Source organism: Arachis stenosperma, chromosome 2 (assembly GCF_014773155.1).
Source record: "Arachis stenosperma cultivar V10309 chromosome 2, arast.V10309.gnm1.PFL2, whole genome shotgun sequence".
Taxonomy (NCBI): Eukaryota; Viridiplantae; Streptophyta; class Magnoliopsida; order Fabales; family Fabaceae; genus Arachis; species Arachis stenosperma.
The window spans coordinates 88582495-88602254 of record NC_080378.1 but is presented as its reverse complement, the minus strand read 5'-3'; the positions used below and the strand labels follow the sequence as shown (position 1 = coordinate 88602254).

Below are 19760 nucleotides of genomic sequence, written 5' to 3'. Positions count from 1 at the left end.
GCTAGCTTCGTTCTCGCGTCGTGACCATTGGGCTAACTGCTATTCTGCACCGCCAACAGCTTCACACTACCAGCCTCATCATTGAATGTTCCTTCTCGTCTCCATCTCATCTCCTTCGTTGACCGCCAGTTTTTATTTTATTTTTTTTTTTTTTTGACAAAATCTATGAATATCAAGCTAAATATTTGCTTTTTGATAGAGAGAAAAATATGAAAAGTTACATGCTTTGGCTTGGCGAAGTGGTGAGTTGCTTTGTGACGACTATATGCTTGAGTTGATTCAAATGAGTGCAGGAGATCTATAGAAGTGAGAGTGAGAGTGGGGAACTGGATTAAAGTGGATTTTAGTTCTGATTTCGGTTTTTGTTGTGGTTGAAGAGTAGTGGAGATGGAGTTGGTAATAAAAAGGGTATTTTGGAAGTTTTATAACATTTTTGATAGAGTCAATTTTAAATTTAAAGATTGGATATTTATGTCAAAAATACTAATCTTTTACAAATACAATATTAATTTAATTTTTTTGTTATTAATTTTGTCTGCGATTAATTTTTTTTATAATAAGAAATGACTATTTAATCTATAAAATTAAAGGACAAGAAAAAATTTTCTGTTATAAAATAACTAAATAACTGGAAACCAAATTCTATATATTGAAAATACTTTGCTAATGAATTGAGAATTACTTCCAATTAGAATCTTCAAGTTGTAATTGAAAAGAAGACTTACTTGTACACAGATATTGCATGCAAATAGAGGGCTTGACTTTGCAGGTGACCTTAATTCTCATTAGAATGTGAGACTTCCTGATCACCAAAAATAATAAAATCAAAATATCTGTCCTTAGTATGTGATTTCATCAGTTTTCCATTTTGATCTAAATCATATATAGAAGTACTAAAGTTAGAAGATATATATATGGAAAGGAAAATTAAAACTAGGCTAAATTGTCTTACATATGTAAATTATATATAAAAAGAGTGAGAATTTTACAAATTTCGGATGATATTATATATGCGGTGCACAAATCACAGTTAATGAATTTTGTAATCAAGACTATGCTCTATATATTAGTCATCACCATGATTAGTAGCCTTCTCCCTACTTACCACTTAAGAGTAATGCAAAAGAAAAATAAAAAATAGAAATATACTAAGGAGCCATTATAATTTATTGATTTTGGCCGTCAATTAGCCATTAACTCAATTTTTTTAATTTAGTAATTCAATAATATACTTTATTGATTTATCCCATACTTTTAAATATTGATGACTAAGTGATGACTAAATGATGATAAAAAATAATAAATTTTAATAATACTCTTAACATTTCTCTAAAAGTTAAATAAAAATTAAGGATATATAATTGGCAGACTTTATAATCCTTTAACAACATATCACACACTTGCAACAACAAGGATGTTAACTTTAAGGGAAAATATAAACAAATTTAATGGTATAGTTTCAAAATTTATTGCATACCTGATTTTCTTTGAATAATTGTTCAATAGTAGTATTAAGATCACCTTTCCACCGCTTTCTTTTATTTTCCACTTCAACTGTCCTCAGAAATGGTGCTATAATGGATCCCGGTGAGAAAACCTCCATTTGAGGACATGCTTTGACAATGAACCATATCAAAGATGGGAATATGAGTGCATGTTTCCCATAGCAAAAGCTTCTCAAACTAATTAGAGTAGAGAGTTCTAAGTATTCCAAGTTCTCAAATATGATATCTTCCTCTGCTTCTTCTTCATCAACATTCACAACATCCTTTATCATCTCACAATTTCTTACTATCAACTTTTCTAGTTGCATTAAACTTTTAGCAACGGAGGATGTTATCAAATGAGTCATCCCTTTGCAGTTTTCAACAACCAACACTTTCAAACTTTGGAATGACACTGAATATGACACCACGCTTACCATATTAGGACAAGCGGCAACTTTTAAACTCTCAAGATTTTGAGGGGCAAGTTGATCAGATAGAAATTCTTCATGCCAAATATGTTCGAGATGTTCCATTTCATAAAGCCACAATTTCCTCACTTGCTGAGCAATTCTTGTACTGCAATGAGTAGTTTCTTCAATAGGAAATAATATTTGCATAGAACTTTGTCTTACTTGAAGAGTCACTACATTGGGAAATATTTCAAGCAAATCATTCCAACAAATAAGTTGTGTGTCATGAAGGCACTGCATGCGAAGAATTTCTACTTTCGAAAATTTAGCTTCTTTCATATGGCCATTGATCATCATCATTGCATCCTTGCCATTTAGTGCCAGTTCTTCCAATGAGTTGCCGCTTAGCTGAAATACCAAGCACCCAAAGCCAAAAAAAAAAAAAAAAAATCTCATTTAATGTCAAAAATAGAGTGAAAAAAAAATTGTCCTAGTTTGTTTTATTTTGTTTATTTAAAGGTATAGTCCTAATTTATTTTGATCAATGCATATGAACATAAACACAAAGTCAAAATAAAACATAGCAACAATAATGTAACCAAGACTAGTGATTACCTTTTCAATAGAAAAGAGTGCTTGAGGAATAGGCGGCGAATCATTAATTTCTTCTATCTGATGATCCTGTTGAAGACTTGAATGGTTGAAGGTAAACATTTGTAGTGCCTCACAGCGATATACATTTAATGTCTTTAATGAAGGGCACTCTAAAGTAAATCTTCCCAAATAGAAACTCTTGAGTTTTTCCAGTCGAATAAATCTCAAGAAACTCAAGTGAGGAAAGCTAAAGTTGATTTCAGTTGATTCTTTCTCCATTGAAACAATATTTTCAACTCCACAAGACACTATGTTCAACTTTTCAATATATGGGAGATCAAGGCATATTGAGGGTGGAAATAGATACAACAGACTTTTGCACTCAACAACATCCACTGTGCACAAGTTTTCAAAACTCACAATTTGGTGTGAGTCTGCATTCCATATGTGCCTTAATTTTGGTAAGCTAGACAAGCTTAGTTTTTTCAATTTGCTAGCTTGTTTCACCATTGCTCCATTAGACTTCATTTCTTTCACGTCAAACAGTGTTATTAATGAATCACAATTCCTTACCGCCAGTTCTTCTAATCCATGTAGAACTTGTAATGTGTTTGACGTAAAAAGAACGTCTGACAAAAATTCACATTTTTGCACCACCAGAGATTTTAAATTGTTAAATAAATTATGATACTCTTTGTCATACCAAAAATCTCTCAACTCTGGGTAATCAGACAATGCCAAATGACTGAATCTACGAAATGATATCTGTTGAACAAAATTTGAATATCAAAAGACAGTTAATCATATTACATGATACTATTTTCTTTTTCTTTTAACTACCAAGCTATATTTTTGAGAAACAATATTAACTAGAAAATTCAAAACTTGCGACATGCCACAATAAGAATGAAAATTCAAAATGGCTAAATTGTTACGTACTTTAACAAGCAGACATTATTTTAATCAATTAAATGATTAGAAATTATGACAACGAGAACGCAATGAAAATAATGACCATTATTTTAAATTTCAATAGGTTTGCACTTAAAAATATGAGTAACAAATACATCATCTTGTAATAATTTATATCATAAAAAGATGAATTTTTAATATTTATGTAAAAGAAAAAAAAGGTCTCCTTTAGAAATCAATGTTAATAAGATTTTTTTTTTCAGGCATGGCAATGTGATTTAGAACAAGGATTTATACACCTGATTTTATTGTTTTCATTTTTCTTTTGTTTTGGCAAAAAGGGGTAAATAATATAATAGGTAGCCTTGATTTCTCGTTTCTTTTTGAAGGCACAGGTACTATACAACAAAGTTGGCTATCTTGCATCAAATTTAGAAAAAATAAAGCAAACCCAATTAGTAAAATAAAAACATACCTTATTTTCAAACATGTGTTTTATGGTGCCATTCAAGTCACCCTTCCAATAAAATTCTTTACTCTTCTCTGCTGTTAGCACTTTTCGAAGCTTTGGTGTGCTCACCCTGTCTCCTTCAGAGAAATACTTCATGCGAGCACATTCTCTGACCACTACTTTCCTCAACAATGGGAACCTTAGGAAGCACTTTTGTGAGCAAAACCTACCGAGTCTTGGTAAAGAATCCAACTCCAAAGTTTCTAAGGAGAAAAATACAATGTCATTTGTTATCTCCTCTCCCTCTTTGGACAATATTTCCTCAAGTGAATCACATTGTTTTACCTTCATTACGGTGAGCTTGGCCAGACTTCTTGTTGTATGAGGAGAAAGTAAGTTTATCATGCTATTGCAATTTGCTACCTCAAGATAGCTCAAATGGCAAAAGGTAACAGAGGAAGGAACAATGTTTATCAAACTTGAGCATCCATCAACATATAAGATTTCAAGAAGCTCGAGAACTGGGTCAATTTGCAGTCCTTCTTCGCATATGTGTTGAAGATTTGGTAATTGATACAGTGTCAAACCTTGGAGCTTTGTACAATTTTTTTCATTTGTAAGCCTTTTATCTTGAAAAATCTTCTTAAAGGAACTCCACTCAACATTTAGCCGTTTCAAACTGCATATATTCTGCAGAACATGATCAGGAAAAGCAGAACCTTTTGTCTTGTAATGGGATAGACCAAGAAATGATATTTTGTTGAAGAAGGAACCTATATTTTGGGTTTACAATATGTTGACAGCATCCTTTTCATCTATTCTCAAGTCCTCTAAATTAGGCATTACCTTAAACATATACAAAAAGCAATTTATAATAAGATACTATTTCCACCTAAAAAAAGAATAAAGAAAGCAAATATAATGTTTAATCAAAATTCAGAGTAATCTTATACTTTGCTCGATTCAATCCAAACTCACTAATGGTATTTAAAAATCATTAGAAATCAGCAATCACTAACCTCATTATTCAAATAATTAATTGCATATATAAAAAGGTTTAATTTCTAATATTTTTCTCTCAACTTTTTTGTACAATCAAATTTCTTTCAAGCTTAAATAAATTTTGGATAACTGTAAAATGTTCAATTTTTTATTTTATTTCAATCAAATTTAAAAGTTATCTAATTTAATACAATAACATTGTCACAATATTTAATTTGCTATTTGATCATCAAAGAAGTCTCTTGACGACAAGAACAAGAACAATGATTTTTATATTTCTATAAAAAATAATATTTTTATTAGGACTAGAATAAGAATTTTATATTGACCAAAAACTTATATTAAGCCTTTTGTTTCTAAGATTTGTTTCAAAGTTAACACGAAATCCAATACGCATGCCTGAGAATGCTATTTTGGAATTGAAAAAATATTTTCTTTGATTTAACTGTACCAATTTTTAAATGTAAAATTTGATTTATCTTTAAATAAAAAATCTGAATGAAAAGTAGAAAATCGTGTTCATGTGCATTGGACTTTAATGCAAATTAGCATATGTAATAATGTAAACAATTTATACCTGTTCAGCTACCAAATGTTGCTGTGTTGAAATAATATATTCTTCATCTGAAAGCTTTTGATGACTACTTGTTGATAGACTTCTGTACAAATTTAACTTCACACATTCTGAAACATGTAATTTTCTCAAAGATGGACATGATAATGTGTAATTTCGTGCATAGAACCCTTTGAGCTTAAGCAAGTCCCAAAGCACCAAAGTATTTAAATGGTTAAACTCAAAGGAAATAGATGAGAACATGGATTCTTCCTTGAATGCAATAATTTCCTTCATGTTTTGACACCATTTAATTGTAAGTTCTTTAAGATGTGAGCAACTTGTGGCTACTGAACATGGAAATACAAATTCCAAGTTTATGCAGCTCTCTACATTTATTTCCTCTAGATTGCAAAAATTAAGAGCTCTTTCAGGATCCTTGCTCCATATTTGTTTTAGCTTCGACAATCTTTCTAGAGTAATTTTTTTCAGCTGTGTTTGTTCTGTACTATAATTTTCATCAGAACTCAGTTGAAATATCTCTTCTACCGAAACACAGTCAGTAACCATTAATGTCTCTAGATCATTATATGCTTTTTGCATTGAAGAAGAAAAAATTGCTCTAATTTTTTCACAATTTTTGACTTGTAATGTCTTTACTTTAGAAAATTCTTTGTGCCATATTTTCTTCAAGCTCTTCATATTCTTCAAGATAATTGTTTGCAATTTGAAAAATCGAACCTGGATTCAAGAATTCAAAAACCATACATAACTTCTATCGTCATTAAACTGTTAACAAAGAATAAGCACCGAAAAAAGTTATTAGTGAAGATATATAATGTATATTGATACATAGTATTTGAACAAAGGTCCTAATTTTTTTTTTCAAAACAATAGAATCACTATTTAGTTATCATACCTCTTCTAGTGTGACAATATTGTTGTCACTATCTTCTTCTGCAGCTATTATCTCCTCCATTAGATGACATTCACTTATTTCAAGCTTTGTGAGGTTGGGAAAACTCTCCACCATTGTAGATGAGAACAAATATTTTAGACCATCACAATTCTCAACAATTAAATTTGTCAATTTGTAAAATGAATGTTGATTATCCTTCCAAATTTTATTCAATTTGAGTGAACTCAACTTGAGAGTGTCCAAATTAAAAAATGCAACCTACAAAGAATACAAAAATGTTAACATTGAGGAAACATTATAAAAAGCTTTGCATTCAATGTTATTCCAAAATTTGTACGAGTTATGTAATAATTGTTAACTTTTAGGGAGAAGAGTAGAATAAGAAGATAATATTATATGTGAAGTTGTTGTGTTGAAGTTGTTTTTACACGATACAAGAGTTACCCTATATTTATAGAAATATTAACAACTAACCTCATAAATTTTTATCTACTAACTACTAGTCATTGCTACTTAAATCCCAACTACTAACAACTCTAATAATATTTTAATATGTCCCCATAAGCTGGTGAAAGATGTCAACAATCTCAATTTGAATAAATTTCGATGAGATGGTTGAGGAAGAGGTGTGTGGCGCGGTAACTCAGAGGAAGAGACGTGTGGCGCGAGACGCAGAGGAAGACAAAGGTCGAGAGATGTGCGGCTTGGGCTGCAACGAAAAGGAGGAACAAGGCTATTGTTCTGGTTCTGTATTTGAGAGTGAGACAGGAGTGAGATAACCAGGGAGGAGTAGGAAGAAAAAGAAGAGAAGAAGAAAGGGGACGTCGGAAAGCTGCGACGGCACAGGGTGGTCGGCCGTAGGCTGAACAAATAGATAAGGAAAATGAGAAAAGGTGCGGATAGGAGTGGTTCTTGACAGAGGAAGAATGAGAAAAAGGACCAAAGAGAAGATAAAAGAAGTAGAGAAAAAAAATAAGTGACCGTGACAACAAATTTTGAGAGGAACGTGAAGACACGTTTCATCTCTCAACAACCATAATTTTAGGTCCGTTGGACTCGGAAGGACGGAAAGGATGGATTATTTGGTGAGGTAAGAAAGTATCACATCAGTAAGAAGATCAAAGAAAAAATTATGGATGAAAAATATTTAGGTGAAAAAGAAGTATGATGATTTTTCTCCGAAAAACTAATGGCTTATTCTCCTTAAAGAGGATACTATGACTATGATATCTTGTTAAATTTCACGAAAAAGAGTAGAATAAGAAGATAATTGCCTGTGCCAAAAAAAATGTAAATGTTGTTTTTTTTTTTGGCATAGGGACTAATTAGTCCCAAAAAAAATTAGGGGCCGGATTGGATGTTTTTTTTATTGGGGGCCTCGTTATCCTTTCGAGATAATTGTCAGAGGTCGGGTGGAGTATTCACTCATAATATTATATGTGAAGTAACCAACTTGGGTTGGTCGAGTGGTCAGCTCACTCGTTCACTTAAGCAAGTGTCGGGGGTTCGAATCCCGCCTTGTGTATGCATCAACCTATTGGCCAGCGGCATACAAACGTTACCGCCTATTTATAAGGATATTACCAATTAACCTCATAAATATTTATTTACTAACTACTAGCCATTACTAATTTAACTCTAATAATATTTTAATAATAATCTAACCATAGAAAGAAAATCCAATAAAACAAAATTAATAAAAGTAGCTAATAAATAACTACCCATTTTTTTAAGAAAAATCTTTTTTATGAAAATACTCTATAGTAAAAGTTTTATTTTTTTGTTGATTAAATTGTATGTATACTAAATCTTTTTTTTAAAAAAATTTAATGATTAAATTATTTTTTTCTAAGATAAATTATTTTTTTCAAAAACAAAAATGACATTCACCCTTGCTTGTGAAGGTTATTCTTGGAGGATGCATACTTCTCCTTCTCCACATGGCTTTCTTTTTAGATTTTCTTAAAATATTTTAAAAAATATTTAGATAAAAATATAATTTAATCAATAAAAAATAATTTATTAAAGAATATTTTGATAAATAAAATTTAATCACAAAAAATAAATTTTTGCTAATGAGTATTTTTGTAAAAAATAATTTATTTTTTAAAAAAAATGAATAAAATTAACGTTAATCAACATGAGATTTTTTAAAATTATAAAAAAAGAATATATATTTTACAAATAGAGAGGAAGAAAATATCATTTTAACATTTCTTACAATAGGGGAATAAAATTTTCTTTTAGAAAAAGTTTATGGGACTAGTGGCGGAGCTTAAGTAGGGCAATGTGAGCCATAACTTCCCAAACTTTTTATAAAAAAATTAGTAGTAATTCTTTAAAAAATAAAGAGTAGTTTAGTTGGTTCAAATGCTTTACTATAATTTAGAATATCTAGGTTCAATTCTTATCTCATATTTTTATCGCATAATAATTTTTAGAGTGGACCTTTGTTGGTTTCACAAAAAGTTATCTAACAAAAAGAGATCCTGCTGCTTTGCTTCTCATTATAAAAACATGCTTTGCTTCTCATTATAAAAATAGGTATTTTTATTTATTTAATTTAATATTATTTTATGTATTACTAGTTATTTTATTTAATTTTTTATATAATAAAAAATTTAAAATATTCAATAAGTATTAATATTATTGTATTTGTATAAATTGATAAAAAATATTAATAAATATTATAAATTTTAATATTTATCTTTCTAATTTTTTTAACATATTTTACAGGATATATATTCAAATTTTTATACAAAATAATGATAAAAAAAATTTGATGCATTTTTTAAGAGGAATACTAATATTTAAGAAGGAGAACATATAACTTCTATAATATCAACACCTGTAAATGGTTCTTCTACTTTAATGAATCACGAAGAAAATGAGATACAACCTTCAAATATTCAAAGAGTTGCATTAAATGAGTTTGACCTTAAATTTTTATGTTAAAATTTTGGCCTCCCAAATTTTGTTTCAAGTTCCGTCACTGTATGGGATCATCACTTTTATTAAAATTTAGCCAACACTTAACCAGTAAAAGAAGAGTGAGTAATCTCATACCGTTAGATGTAGTCTCACATTATTAAAAACATTAATGATGACTAATTGATGATTACAAATCACAAAACTTGCTCACCCTAACACTCTTCTTTTCTCTTAATCTATATAGAAGTCCTTGGTAGTATTTGTGACGATCAATAATTATTTTTTACAATTGTTAAACAAAATTGTTTTAAGGTAATTTTGCACATACACAATCAAGTATAACAACGAAGCAAAATGGACTTCTAATATCCTTTAGAACATACTACTACTTAATATTAATTAGGTATATGATTTGACATTTTGTTGCACCTAAACCTCTTATAGAAAAAGTATCTTACTTGTCAACAAAAATAATTGTCTTAATGACTTTACGCTTATGTGAATAGAGATTAAAACAGTTACCTGATTATTAAAAAGGGAAACATGAGAAGATGTGGGCTCATGGGAGAAGAAGCTGGCAAGTGCATGCAAATGCTGTAGAGTCAGAGAATGGAGTGAGGCAAACTCAATGGGTTCATTAGTTTCATCATTCATTGCACTTGCATCACCATCTCCAAACACTACCATTTCCATAAGATCGCATTGAGAAACTTGAAGCTCTGAAAGTTGAGACATCCTTTTAACCATGGAAACAGAGAAAAGGTATTTCACTTTATTACAATTTTCAACTTTGACTGTTTGGAGCTTGGCAAAGGAACCAACTGCAAGTGGGCCATGACAAATTTTCTCCATCTTACTGAGATTCTGAATCACTAGATTTTCCAGATTTGGAAAAGGGATTGGAACATGAGTCCTCTCTTTCAAATCAACGATGTGCTTAATTATGGCATTATTTTGGATGTGGAAGTATTTCAATTGTTGAAATCCATCTCCGTTTAATTGAAAGAGCACATTCGAAATGCCTTCAACTTCATCCAGATACAAAATCTCTGATCTTTTTATAAGTCCTTTGATGCTGTGCTCCAAATGAATATTGGTGCCAAGCTTGAGATTCAACGTTTTCACTGAAACATTTTTAATTGCAGACCATTCCCAGATATCTCCAATGACTATTTTATAACTTTCTAAGTTATCGAACATCAAGTCCCTCGGCAACATGCATGCTTCCTGAACTTGTAGTTCTAGAGCTCTCAATTGTGGCAATTGACGAAGCTCATCAAGGCTCGCATTTTCACCTTCATTATCAGAATTCATAATCTCCCACTTAATGGATGTATTGCCCATGTACAGCTCCTCTAATCTGATCAAGCTTGATATGATGTTTGGTGGGATGACTTCAATCCCAGAATCACTCAAATTGAGCATTCTTAAATTGTTCAGTTCCCCTATTTCAACTGGTAACTTGATCATTGAAGAATGGCAGATGATAAGAATTTCTAAACTTTTTAGTGCACCAATTGCATCTATATTTTCCAAAACACAATTATACAAACACAATGTTGTAAGTCTAGTTAATAAACGAATAGAGGTAGGTAATGAAGCCAAGTTTAACCTTGTTAAGTCTAAAACTTTGAGGCTTTTCATTCCCTTAAAAAAACAATCAGGGATATCAAGAGAACGATCCTTACTTTCCAGTTGAAAAATAGAAAGTTTTGGGCAATCTACCTTTTCAGGAATCGTATGGATCTGACAGCGGTGCAAGATAATCTGAGAGCACCTTCTAAGAAAATCTATTGTTGGCCACTCTTTTAACTCACCATAGTGTTTAATTAACATGTGATGATCCCTTGAAGCTATGGAGATAGCTACTTCACGAACAACATCATGCATTTTCACCTTTGTGTGAGTGTCATCTTCTGTCAACAAACAAGATGCCTTTAATGCACTAATCATTATGTGAAGCCTGTCCTTGGCACCCTCCAATGTATCTGTGTTGTTGAATATGCCTAGACCCATGCCATAGTAGAACAAGTCAGAAACCGAAGGATTTTCAGCAACTGTAGCACAAAGCAAGAATAAGGCTTTCATTTCATTGCCTTTTAGCCTTTTGTAACTTAACTCCAAAGCTGAATAGGTTATCTCCTGCAACTCTTCATTGTCAACCTTTTTTAATTGGTTCAATGCATCTTTCCACGCATGAATGTCTTGATTTATCAATGACCGAGCCATTGTAACTATGAGAACAGGCAATCCTGCACACTTTTTTGCCAATTGGAGTGCAATTTGATGCAAGCTAAACTCTTCATCTACATTACCAGCCATAGCTTTGAACAAATTCCATGATTCTTCTTCATTTAAAACTTCTAGTCTAAAATTCTCTTTGACCCCCATTTGTCGTAGCAAATCTAAATTTCTAGAAGTCATCAATATTTTGCAGCCATTGTGTTCACCTTCAGAGGGAATTCCTATCTTTTTCAAGTCAAGAGTTTCCCAAATATTATCCAATATGAGAAGGATAGTTTTCTCCATTTGGATTCTCTGGCATAGACGAGGTGCTCTACCAGCAACAGTTACCTCTTCAAAATGAAGACCCAACTGATCAGCAATCTCCTCTTGAACGGTTTTGATGTCTGGTGTTTTGGATATGGTGGCCATAACCACCTCATCAAACAACTGGTTTTTCTTAGCTATTTGATAAACTTCTTCAATGAGAGTGGTCTTACCAACACCACCAAGCCCGTAGACTCCAACCATGGTTACTTTGGGGTCTCTTAGAGCATGCATGATATTCTCCATAATTGGTTTCCTTGACTCCAAATTTTGACTACTCCTTGTAGTAAATGCTGACATTGCATCAAGTTTAGGACAGTAAGCTACCTGAGAAAAGTCCCCTCCTTCCCGTACTTCAACAACTTTTTTGGCAACCTTTGTAGCTTTCCTACTGAGTTGATGGCGTGTCACCACATTAGGAAATGACCATCTAGAACATCCAGCCTTTGCATGACGAGGATCATTTTGAAGTTGAGTTACGTCTCCAATGGCATCATCCACATTCTTCAACCAATTCTGCACAACATCAGAAGTTGTTTTCCCGTTCCTTCTTTCTTCTTCAACACGTTGCTTGATTTCGTCTCTTTTGTATTCAAGATCACTGACACGGTCCCTTAGCTCTTTAAATTTGGCTTTGTAGAAAATTAGATAACCAACTTGCCTTCCAATAGGTGCTACAGTGTACTCAGCTATTTTTGCAGCAACTGCAATGAGAATATCCATTGATCCTTTTGATTCAAGAGTTCAAACTGCAAGCAAAAGTAGGAAAATTTTAAATGAGAAAAAGAGTTTATGGGAAACATTGTAAAAAGAAAAATATACACAAATGTTAAATGTTGATACCTTTTCCTTTGGAGTTAAATTGGGCGAATAAGGAGAGTAATCGTCTAATCGATATGATTGAAAGATCAAATACTTTAAAACACACCTTTTTCCTGTTACATAAATGTTAAATGCTTATTACTCGTTTTAAATTGGAGACAAAAGATACGAACATGGTAAGGGTTGCACCCACAAAAATTAAGCAATTTAAGAAGACAAAATCAGCCATACTGCTGATTCTTGAAAGAAAATTAAAAATGGCTAAATAAAGTAGATAGAGTAATTAAATTTTGACCCATAAAGTTGGTCAAGTCACACTTTATCAACGCATTTTATCTTATCTTATTTAAAAAAAAAAAAGGAAAAAACTTCTCTTACTTTAATTACTTCTTGATCATAGATAGCTATTTGATGTTGAGTTTTATTAGTTAACGGTCTATTTCATTATTTCAATTCAATCAATTAAAAAGAAGTAAAGGAAACAATTCCAACAGTTAAATTATCGAAACTACATAATCACAGTTTGTTTAAGAGACGTATGTTACGGTCTTGGACACACTCCAACGCTACCATGCCGGCATTCGAACTTATTCAACCTCTTGAGCTAAGACCAAATCAGCCTAACCCTCAATACTTAGCAAGAAAGCTAAGAACACAAAAGAACACAAGCTAAGAACACAAGAGAACACAAAAGAAAGGAAGCTTTGGTGGAAAAAACTCTTTATTACTTAATTGTTTGTTACAAATGATTCACACACCTTACACTAACTCTCACCTCCTATTTATAGCCATCCACCTCTTCAATGGATGATTAAGATTAAATCTAATCAACGGTCCAAATTAATCATCCAAAACCTTCTTTACAAATATCTATCCTACCACAACTTTCTAAATGTTTCTAGATTATTCCATACCACCCTTTATACTTTTATATACATTTACACTCTTCTAAAATACTCTGTGACCTTCCAGAGTCTTCTAGAATCTTCTAGGATATTCCGGATCTTCTATGACATTCTAGAACATTCCAGAACCATTTAGAGTATTCTCAAACACTCCAGAAAACTATACAAACATTGTTAAATCTAACATTCTAAAATTTACCGTGACATTCTCCCCCACCTAATGCGCAGACGTTCTCGTCGCGTTCTGTTCATAATAGTGTCGTAGGTGTTCTTGGAATTGCCACAAATCTTCACGAGTTTCCCAGCTAGCTTCGGTTATCGGGAGTCCTTTCCACTTGATCAAGTATTGGATATTTAATGGTACTCCTCTTCGTCGCACGGTGCGATTAACTAAGATCTCTTCGATTTCGTTATTAAAGGATCTAACCACCACGGACGGAGCACGACTCGAGTTACCTCTACTCGATTCATCTTGGTCTTCATGATATGGTTTAAGCATACTCACATAGAAGACCGGGTGGATCTTCATAGAGGGAGGGAGTTGTACTATAAGCAACCTCCCCAAAATTTACCGTGACCCGTAGGTAGTCAATTTAGTTACCTAACAGCCAATTTTTTAAAAAATCTATTAAATTTCAGAAATAGTTTTTTCCTCCAAAAGTACGACGTTGTGCCCCTCACTATTGCGCTCCAGAAAACACGATGCCATATGACGCCACGCACCCCAGCAACTCCTCTCCCCGCGACGCCATTTGCTATCTCTTACACTCGGAGCAGCCTCGTGCCACGGCAGGTGCGTCCTCCACAGTCGATGACGCCCGAGAGACTGCCGTGATTACACCACATGATACTACTTCTTCTTATAGGTGTTGGATATATATATATATATATATATATATATATATATATATATATATATATATATATATATATATATATATATATATATATATATATATTTTTGTTTAAGAGGTTTGGAGACGTGTCTTTTTTATATATTTTTTATATATATATTTTTTTAAGTTTTAGATATTTTTTTAATAATTTTAAATATTTTTTTAATTTTTAGATGTTCTTTTTTTAATAATATTGGATGTTTTGTTTTGTTTTGTTTTTTTTTAGTTTATGATGTTTCTGTCTCCTCAGTTTTCGAATGTGTCTTTTTTATATCATTTGAATTTTTTTTTAAGTTTTGGATATTTTTTTGGATGATTTTTTTTTGGAATAAAACCCCACTCCGACTCCTAACTATTTCACTAACTCTCGTTCCACTCCTCATCGATTGAAAAATAATATTGCGATCCTAACAATTAACTCCGTCAGACATTCTACTCCTTCTATTAATGTCTCCGTCCAGAGCTAACGGATTTTGCCTACATGTGACATAATGTGTCAAGAAACTTTTCCAAGGGACAAATGCTCCTTGCTATGTCAGCAATATGCTGCAGTAAAATAGGACATTTAAATTCCCAAAAATATTTCTAGGAGAAACTTAAACTCCTAGCTAATTTAAACATACACACATAAAGTAGGATAAATATCCCTAAAATTCAACAAGCTATTATATTTGCTGCACTGGTTGTTGTTCTTGGTTAGTAGCAACCTCAGTTCCTTGCTCCTCCTTCTCTTTCTTTTTCTCTGCAAACTCCTAATATGAGATCAATAAAAGCTACCTCATCAAGTTCAATCCCTTTCAATCATTTTTTTATCTACAACACAAATTTTATGTCCCCATCTTTGCAACATCCATCTATTAGTGTTGGGAACATGATTTTGTCAGATTTTAAACCTCTCTCACTCATCTCATCCACAAGTTTCCTAACTTCCTTTAAATCGCAGATCTTACAAAGGCCATTGATTAGCACATTGTACGTGATCAAACCCAACTTAATATCTTGATTGATCAGTACCTGAAAATTCTTCCAAACCAGATTAATTTTCTATATTTGCATTGACCATCAATCAAAATGGTGAAAATAACACCATTTAAGACCAACCCTTTTTTGCACATGTCATCAAAATAAAACTCTACAATATAAGAAGAAGAAGATCTTGCAAAGGCCATTGATTAGCACATTGTATGTGATCAAGTTTGGCCTAATATCTTGATTGATCATTACGTGAAAATTCTTTCAGGCCAAATCAATTTTTCATATTTACATTGTCCATCAATCAAAGTGGTGAAAATAATATCATTCGAGACCAACCCTTTCTTGCACATGTCATGAAACAAAATCTCTGCAACATAAGAAAGGAATTAAGACTACTTCCAACCAAGGCCAACAACCAGTGCAATAGCAGGTACAATGACTTGTTAAAATTTAAGAATACTTGTCTTACTTTATGGTTCATTATAGATTTATGTGTTTATGTTTAAATTAGTTAGATGTTTAAGTGTCTCCTAACAATTTTTTCAAGAGTTTAATTGTCCTATTTTACTACAGCATATTGCTGACACGGTAGGGGGTGTGTTGTCCTTTAGAATGATTTTTTGACACATCATCAATTAATGTGATACATAGGCAAAATCCGTTAGTTCTAGACGAAAACATTAACGGAGGAGTAGAATGTCTGAAAGAGTTAATTGTTAGGGGCCGCAATATCATTTTCCAATCGATGTGGGGTGGAATGAGAGTTATCGAAATAGTTAGATATCTGAGTGGAATTTTACTCTTTTTTTTAAATAGTTTTAGATGTTTTTTTCTTAATTTTTAAATGTTCTTTTTTCAATAATGTTGGATGTCTTTTTTGTTAGGTTTTGAATTTTGTTTAAAATGAATTTGGATATCTCTTTTTGGTTAAGTTGAGGGTGGCTGATTGGTGGCGAAACAATGAAATGGCGGGGAGCAGTGGTGGTGAATGCTTGGTGGTGGCGTGGGTGAAATTGTAGTATTAGAAAGAAAGAAAAAAGTGATAAGGATAAAAAGATAGAAAAAGTATATGTAACTAATTTTATATGTAGTCAAGTGGAGCCAACTTTTTAAAAATTTGGCTTTTTAATTTCAAAAATTAGGTTTGCGCTAAAAAAACATGCGCCCTCCCACTCTACCCTTCTCACCTTTCTAACTCATTGCCGCTCGTAACTCGTCATTCTCCTCGCCAGCTCATCTGCCTTGTCTTCACACCGATAGTGTTTGCTTAACTCTGCTTCCTCTGCGTCTGTACCTCCTCCGTCAGTGTCATCCTGATAAACCCCATTTTTAGAGTTTATCATATATTGAATTTAGGGTATTTTGATAACCTTTTCTCGCATTTAGCCTATGAATTGGCATGGTTTTGTAATCTCTCCCGTATTTGTGCTTAAGGGTAAAAACATGCTTTTTAAGCCTTATTTTGATGAATTCTAATTCCTCTTTGATTCCATAAGATGCCTTGATGTGTTTGCTAGTAATTCCAGGATTGAAATAGGCTAGGCACGAATCAAAGGAAGCAAGGAAGGAAGCATACAAGTGGAGAGAAGCATAAAAAGTCAAAGAAGTGAAATCAGCCGAGCACGCGCACGCGCACAAGGCGCTCGCACGCACATCGTAGAATTAGCCAGGGACGCGCACGCGTACCGTGCGCGCACGTGTCGCAGTCCGCACATGACTTCATTAAAAGCAACACGTGCCTGGCGATTTGGAAGGGTTTCTGAACCCATTTTGGCGCCAATTACTGATAGAAAGGAATAAAAGGATCAAGGATTGAAGGGGGAATACATTAGATGTTAGTTACCATTAGTATAGTTTTAGTTTAGTTTAGTTTTAGAGAGAGAAGCTCTCACTTCTCTCTAGAATTAGGATTAGGTTTAGGTTAATCTCTCTTCTTAGATCTAGGTTTAATTCATGCTTTAATTCACTTTTCCTTTATCAAGTCTTAATCTTCTCTTCTTCCTCTTTCTAGTTATGTGCTTTAATAATTGTAATTCTTCATTTGTTTTCTTTCAATAATGCAATTTGAGGTAATTCATGATAATTGTGATTTCCTTGATTGTTGTTGTTAATTCATTTCAATAATTGTTGTTAGATTTCATTCTTATTGTTGATTTACTATGCTTTTCTTTTGTGCCTTTCAAGTGTTTGATGAAATGCTTGGTTGGATTTTAGAGTAGAGTTTTATGTTCTTGGCTTGGAAAGGTAACTTAGGAACTCTTGAGTTACTAATGTCCAAGTAATTGATGATTGGGATCCATTGACTCTAGTTCTCACTAATTGAATTAGTGGAGAGTTAGGACTTGTGGACTAGGATTGATATAGCTCATTTGACTTTCCTTTACTACTAGTTAGAGGATGATTTAATGAGATTAATCCTTACCAATTCTCATATTGTGGTTAGTGATTAGGATAGAGATCCTTGACCACCAACCCTTGCCAAGACCTTTTTAGGCCTTAGTTTACTTTCTTGCTATTTATCTTTCATGCTTCTTATCAAAACCCCAAAATAACTCACAACCAATAACAAGACACTTTATTGTAATTCCTAGGGAGAACGACCCGAGGTTTGAATACTTCGGTTTATAAATTTTAGGGGTTTGTACTAGTGACAAACAACTTTTTGTATGAAAGGATTATTGATTGGTTTAGAAACTATACTTGCAACGAGAATTCATTTGTGAAATTCTATACCATCAAAAATCCAATCATCAAAATGGCGCCGTTGCCGGGGAGTTGCAATGGTGTTATGTTATTGGTTATTGTATATATGTGAATAGTGTGAATATCTTGTTTTTTTTTTTTGCTTTGTTTGCTATTTGTAGAATTTTGTTTCTCTTATTTTCTATTAGCTTTTGATTTTTGTTTTCTCTTTTCACCATGAATTCTCATTTTGGCTATGAGTGTGATTACAACTATGTTGTAGGTGATGGGAGCTACAATGAAGATGTGTATCAAGGATGGGACAACCAAAGGTGGGAGGAGCCATATGCATATGATCAATCCTCATGGCAACAACCTCCACCAATGCACTATGAAGAAGAGCCATTTTTGATGCATATCAATCCAATGGCTATGGTGAATCTCCTTGTGACTTTCAAGAGCCACCACCATATGCTTATGAACCCCCTCCTCAACATGGCCCCCAACCACACTCACAAGCCTCTTTTCACCAACCACCTTCATATGACCCTAATCCATATCCATCCTACCAACAACCATATGAGCCATATGAACCACATATAGAGCCACCACCATTCCAACATCAACATTTTCAAGAGCCACCCCTTCCATATTATTATCAAGATGAACCACCCCCAATAAATGAAAATTTTCAACCACAAGATGAATACTACTTTCCACCACAACCTCCCATGAAAGAATACTCATATCCATTGATCCAAGAGCCACATGATCCTAATCATATTATCCAAGAGGAACAAGAGTCAAGGGATCATCTCAAGGAAGCATTGGATCAATTTCAAGCAACCATGGAGTGTGTTGTGCAACAAGTGGAAAGAATGGAAAACATTGAACCACCACAACTCTACCAAGAAGAACCACCTTCCTACTATGAACCCTTTCCCCAAAATGAGGAACCCTTCCACCCACCCCAATCTCTAATGGATGAAACCCTTGGTGTTCTTGCTCAAGGGCAAGAAGAGATGAAAAGAGATGTGCAAAATTTCATGGCCGTCTTGGATGCGGTAACAAATCAATTAGCATCCCAATGCTTGAACACTCAAGGAACTCCTATGGCTACATGTGGAGAATCAAATGAAGAACATAGCATGAAGGAGAGATTAGAAACTCTGGTGAGAAATGAGGGAAGTTGCTTTGTATTGGAACAATTGGAGGAAGCTTTAATTGTTGAAGACAAGGAAGAAGTAGTAGAAGACTTAGGAGATGCGGAGCCTCCATGGGAACATAGAGTTGAAGAAAAATCCTCCAAAATGATTGAGATTGATGCTAGGAAGGAAAGTATACACCTTCCGAGGCATATTCCATATGAAGACTTGGATGGGATAGAACAAGAATTGAGTTCCCATGGCAATGAAGAGCAAGCCTCAGGGCCTAGTGGTGGAGAATCCTTTGAACTTGAAGAACCTTCTCCCAGTGCATTTGAAAATGTTGTGGAGGTAAACTTCTTTCACCCTCCCAATTATAGTTTGATTAAGGGAAAGGGCTTTGATAGTATTAATGAACAAAGGATTGAATTAGAGAAATCTTGTGAAGAGGTGGAAGTCTTTAGAAATAGAAGGATGGGAGTGGAATACGCTTTATCAGGATCGTTGGAAGCATCTTGGCCTAGGT

At 33.2% G+C, this 19760-nt stretch overlaps 1 protein-coding gene across 1 annotated transcript; it reads right to left on the bottom strand.

Moving 5' to 3' along the window:
* Window positions 1–855: 855 nt before the first annotated feature.
* On the bottom strand, window positions 856–12532 carry LOC130963123 (uncharacterized). The gene is made up of 8 exons (XM_057889270.1): window positions 9782–12532; window positions 6329–6586; window positions 5434–6150; window positions 4645–4700; window positions 3879–4533; window positions 2513–3256; window positions 1478–2305; window positions 856–873 (listed from the first exon to the last, which is right to left on the bottom strand). Exons 1-8 carry the CDS (start codon window positions 12530–12532, stop codon window positions 856–858), a joined length of 6027 nt encoding a protein of 2008 aa, XP_057745253.1.
* Window positions 12533–19760: the final 7228 nt, after the last annotated feature.

Excerpts from the sequence above, each read along its gene's own strand:
- LOC130963123 (XM_057889270.1), bottom strand. The coding sequence starts at position 12,532 with ATGGATATTCTCATTGCAGTTGCTGCAAAAATAGCTGAGTACACTGTA. Across the intron at positions 6,151-6,328 it reads ATATTGTCACACTAGAAGAG|GTTCGATTTTTCAAATTGCA; the intron begins GTATGATAACTA and ends TCTTGAATCCAG. Across the intron at positions 2,306-2,512 it reads CACTCTTTTCTATTGAAAAG|CTAAGCGGCAACTCATTGGA; the intron begins GTAATCACTAGT and ends TTGGTATTTCAG.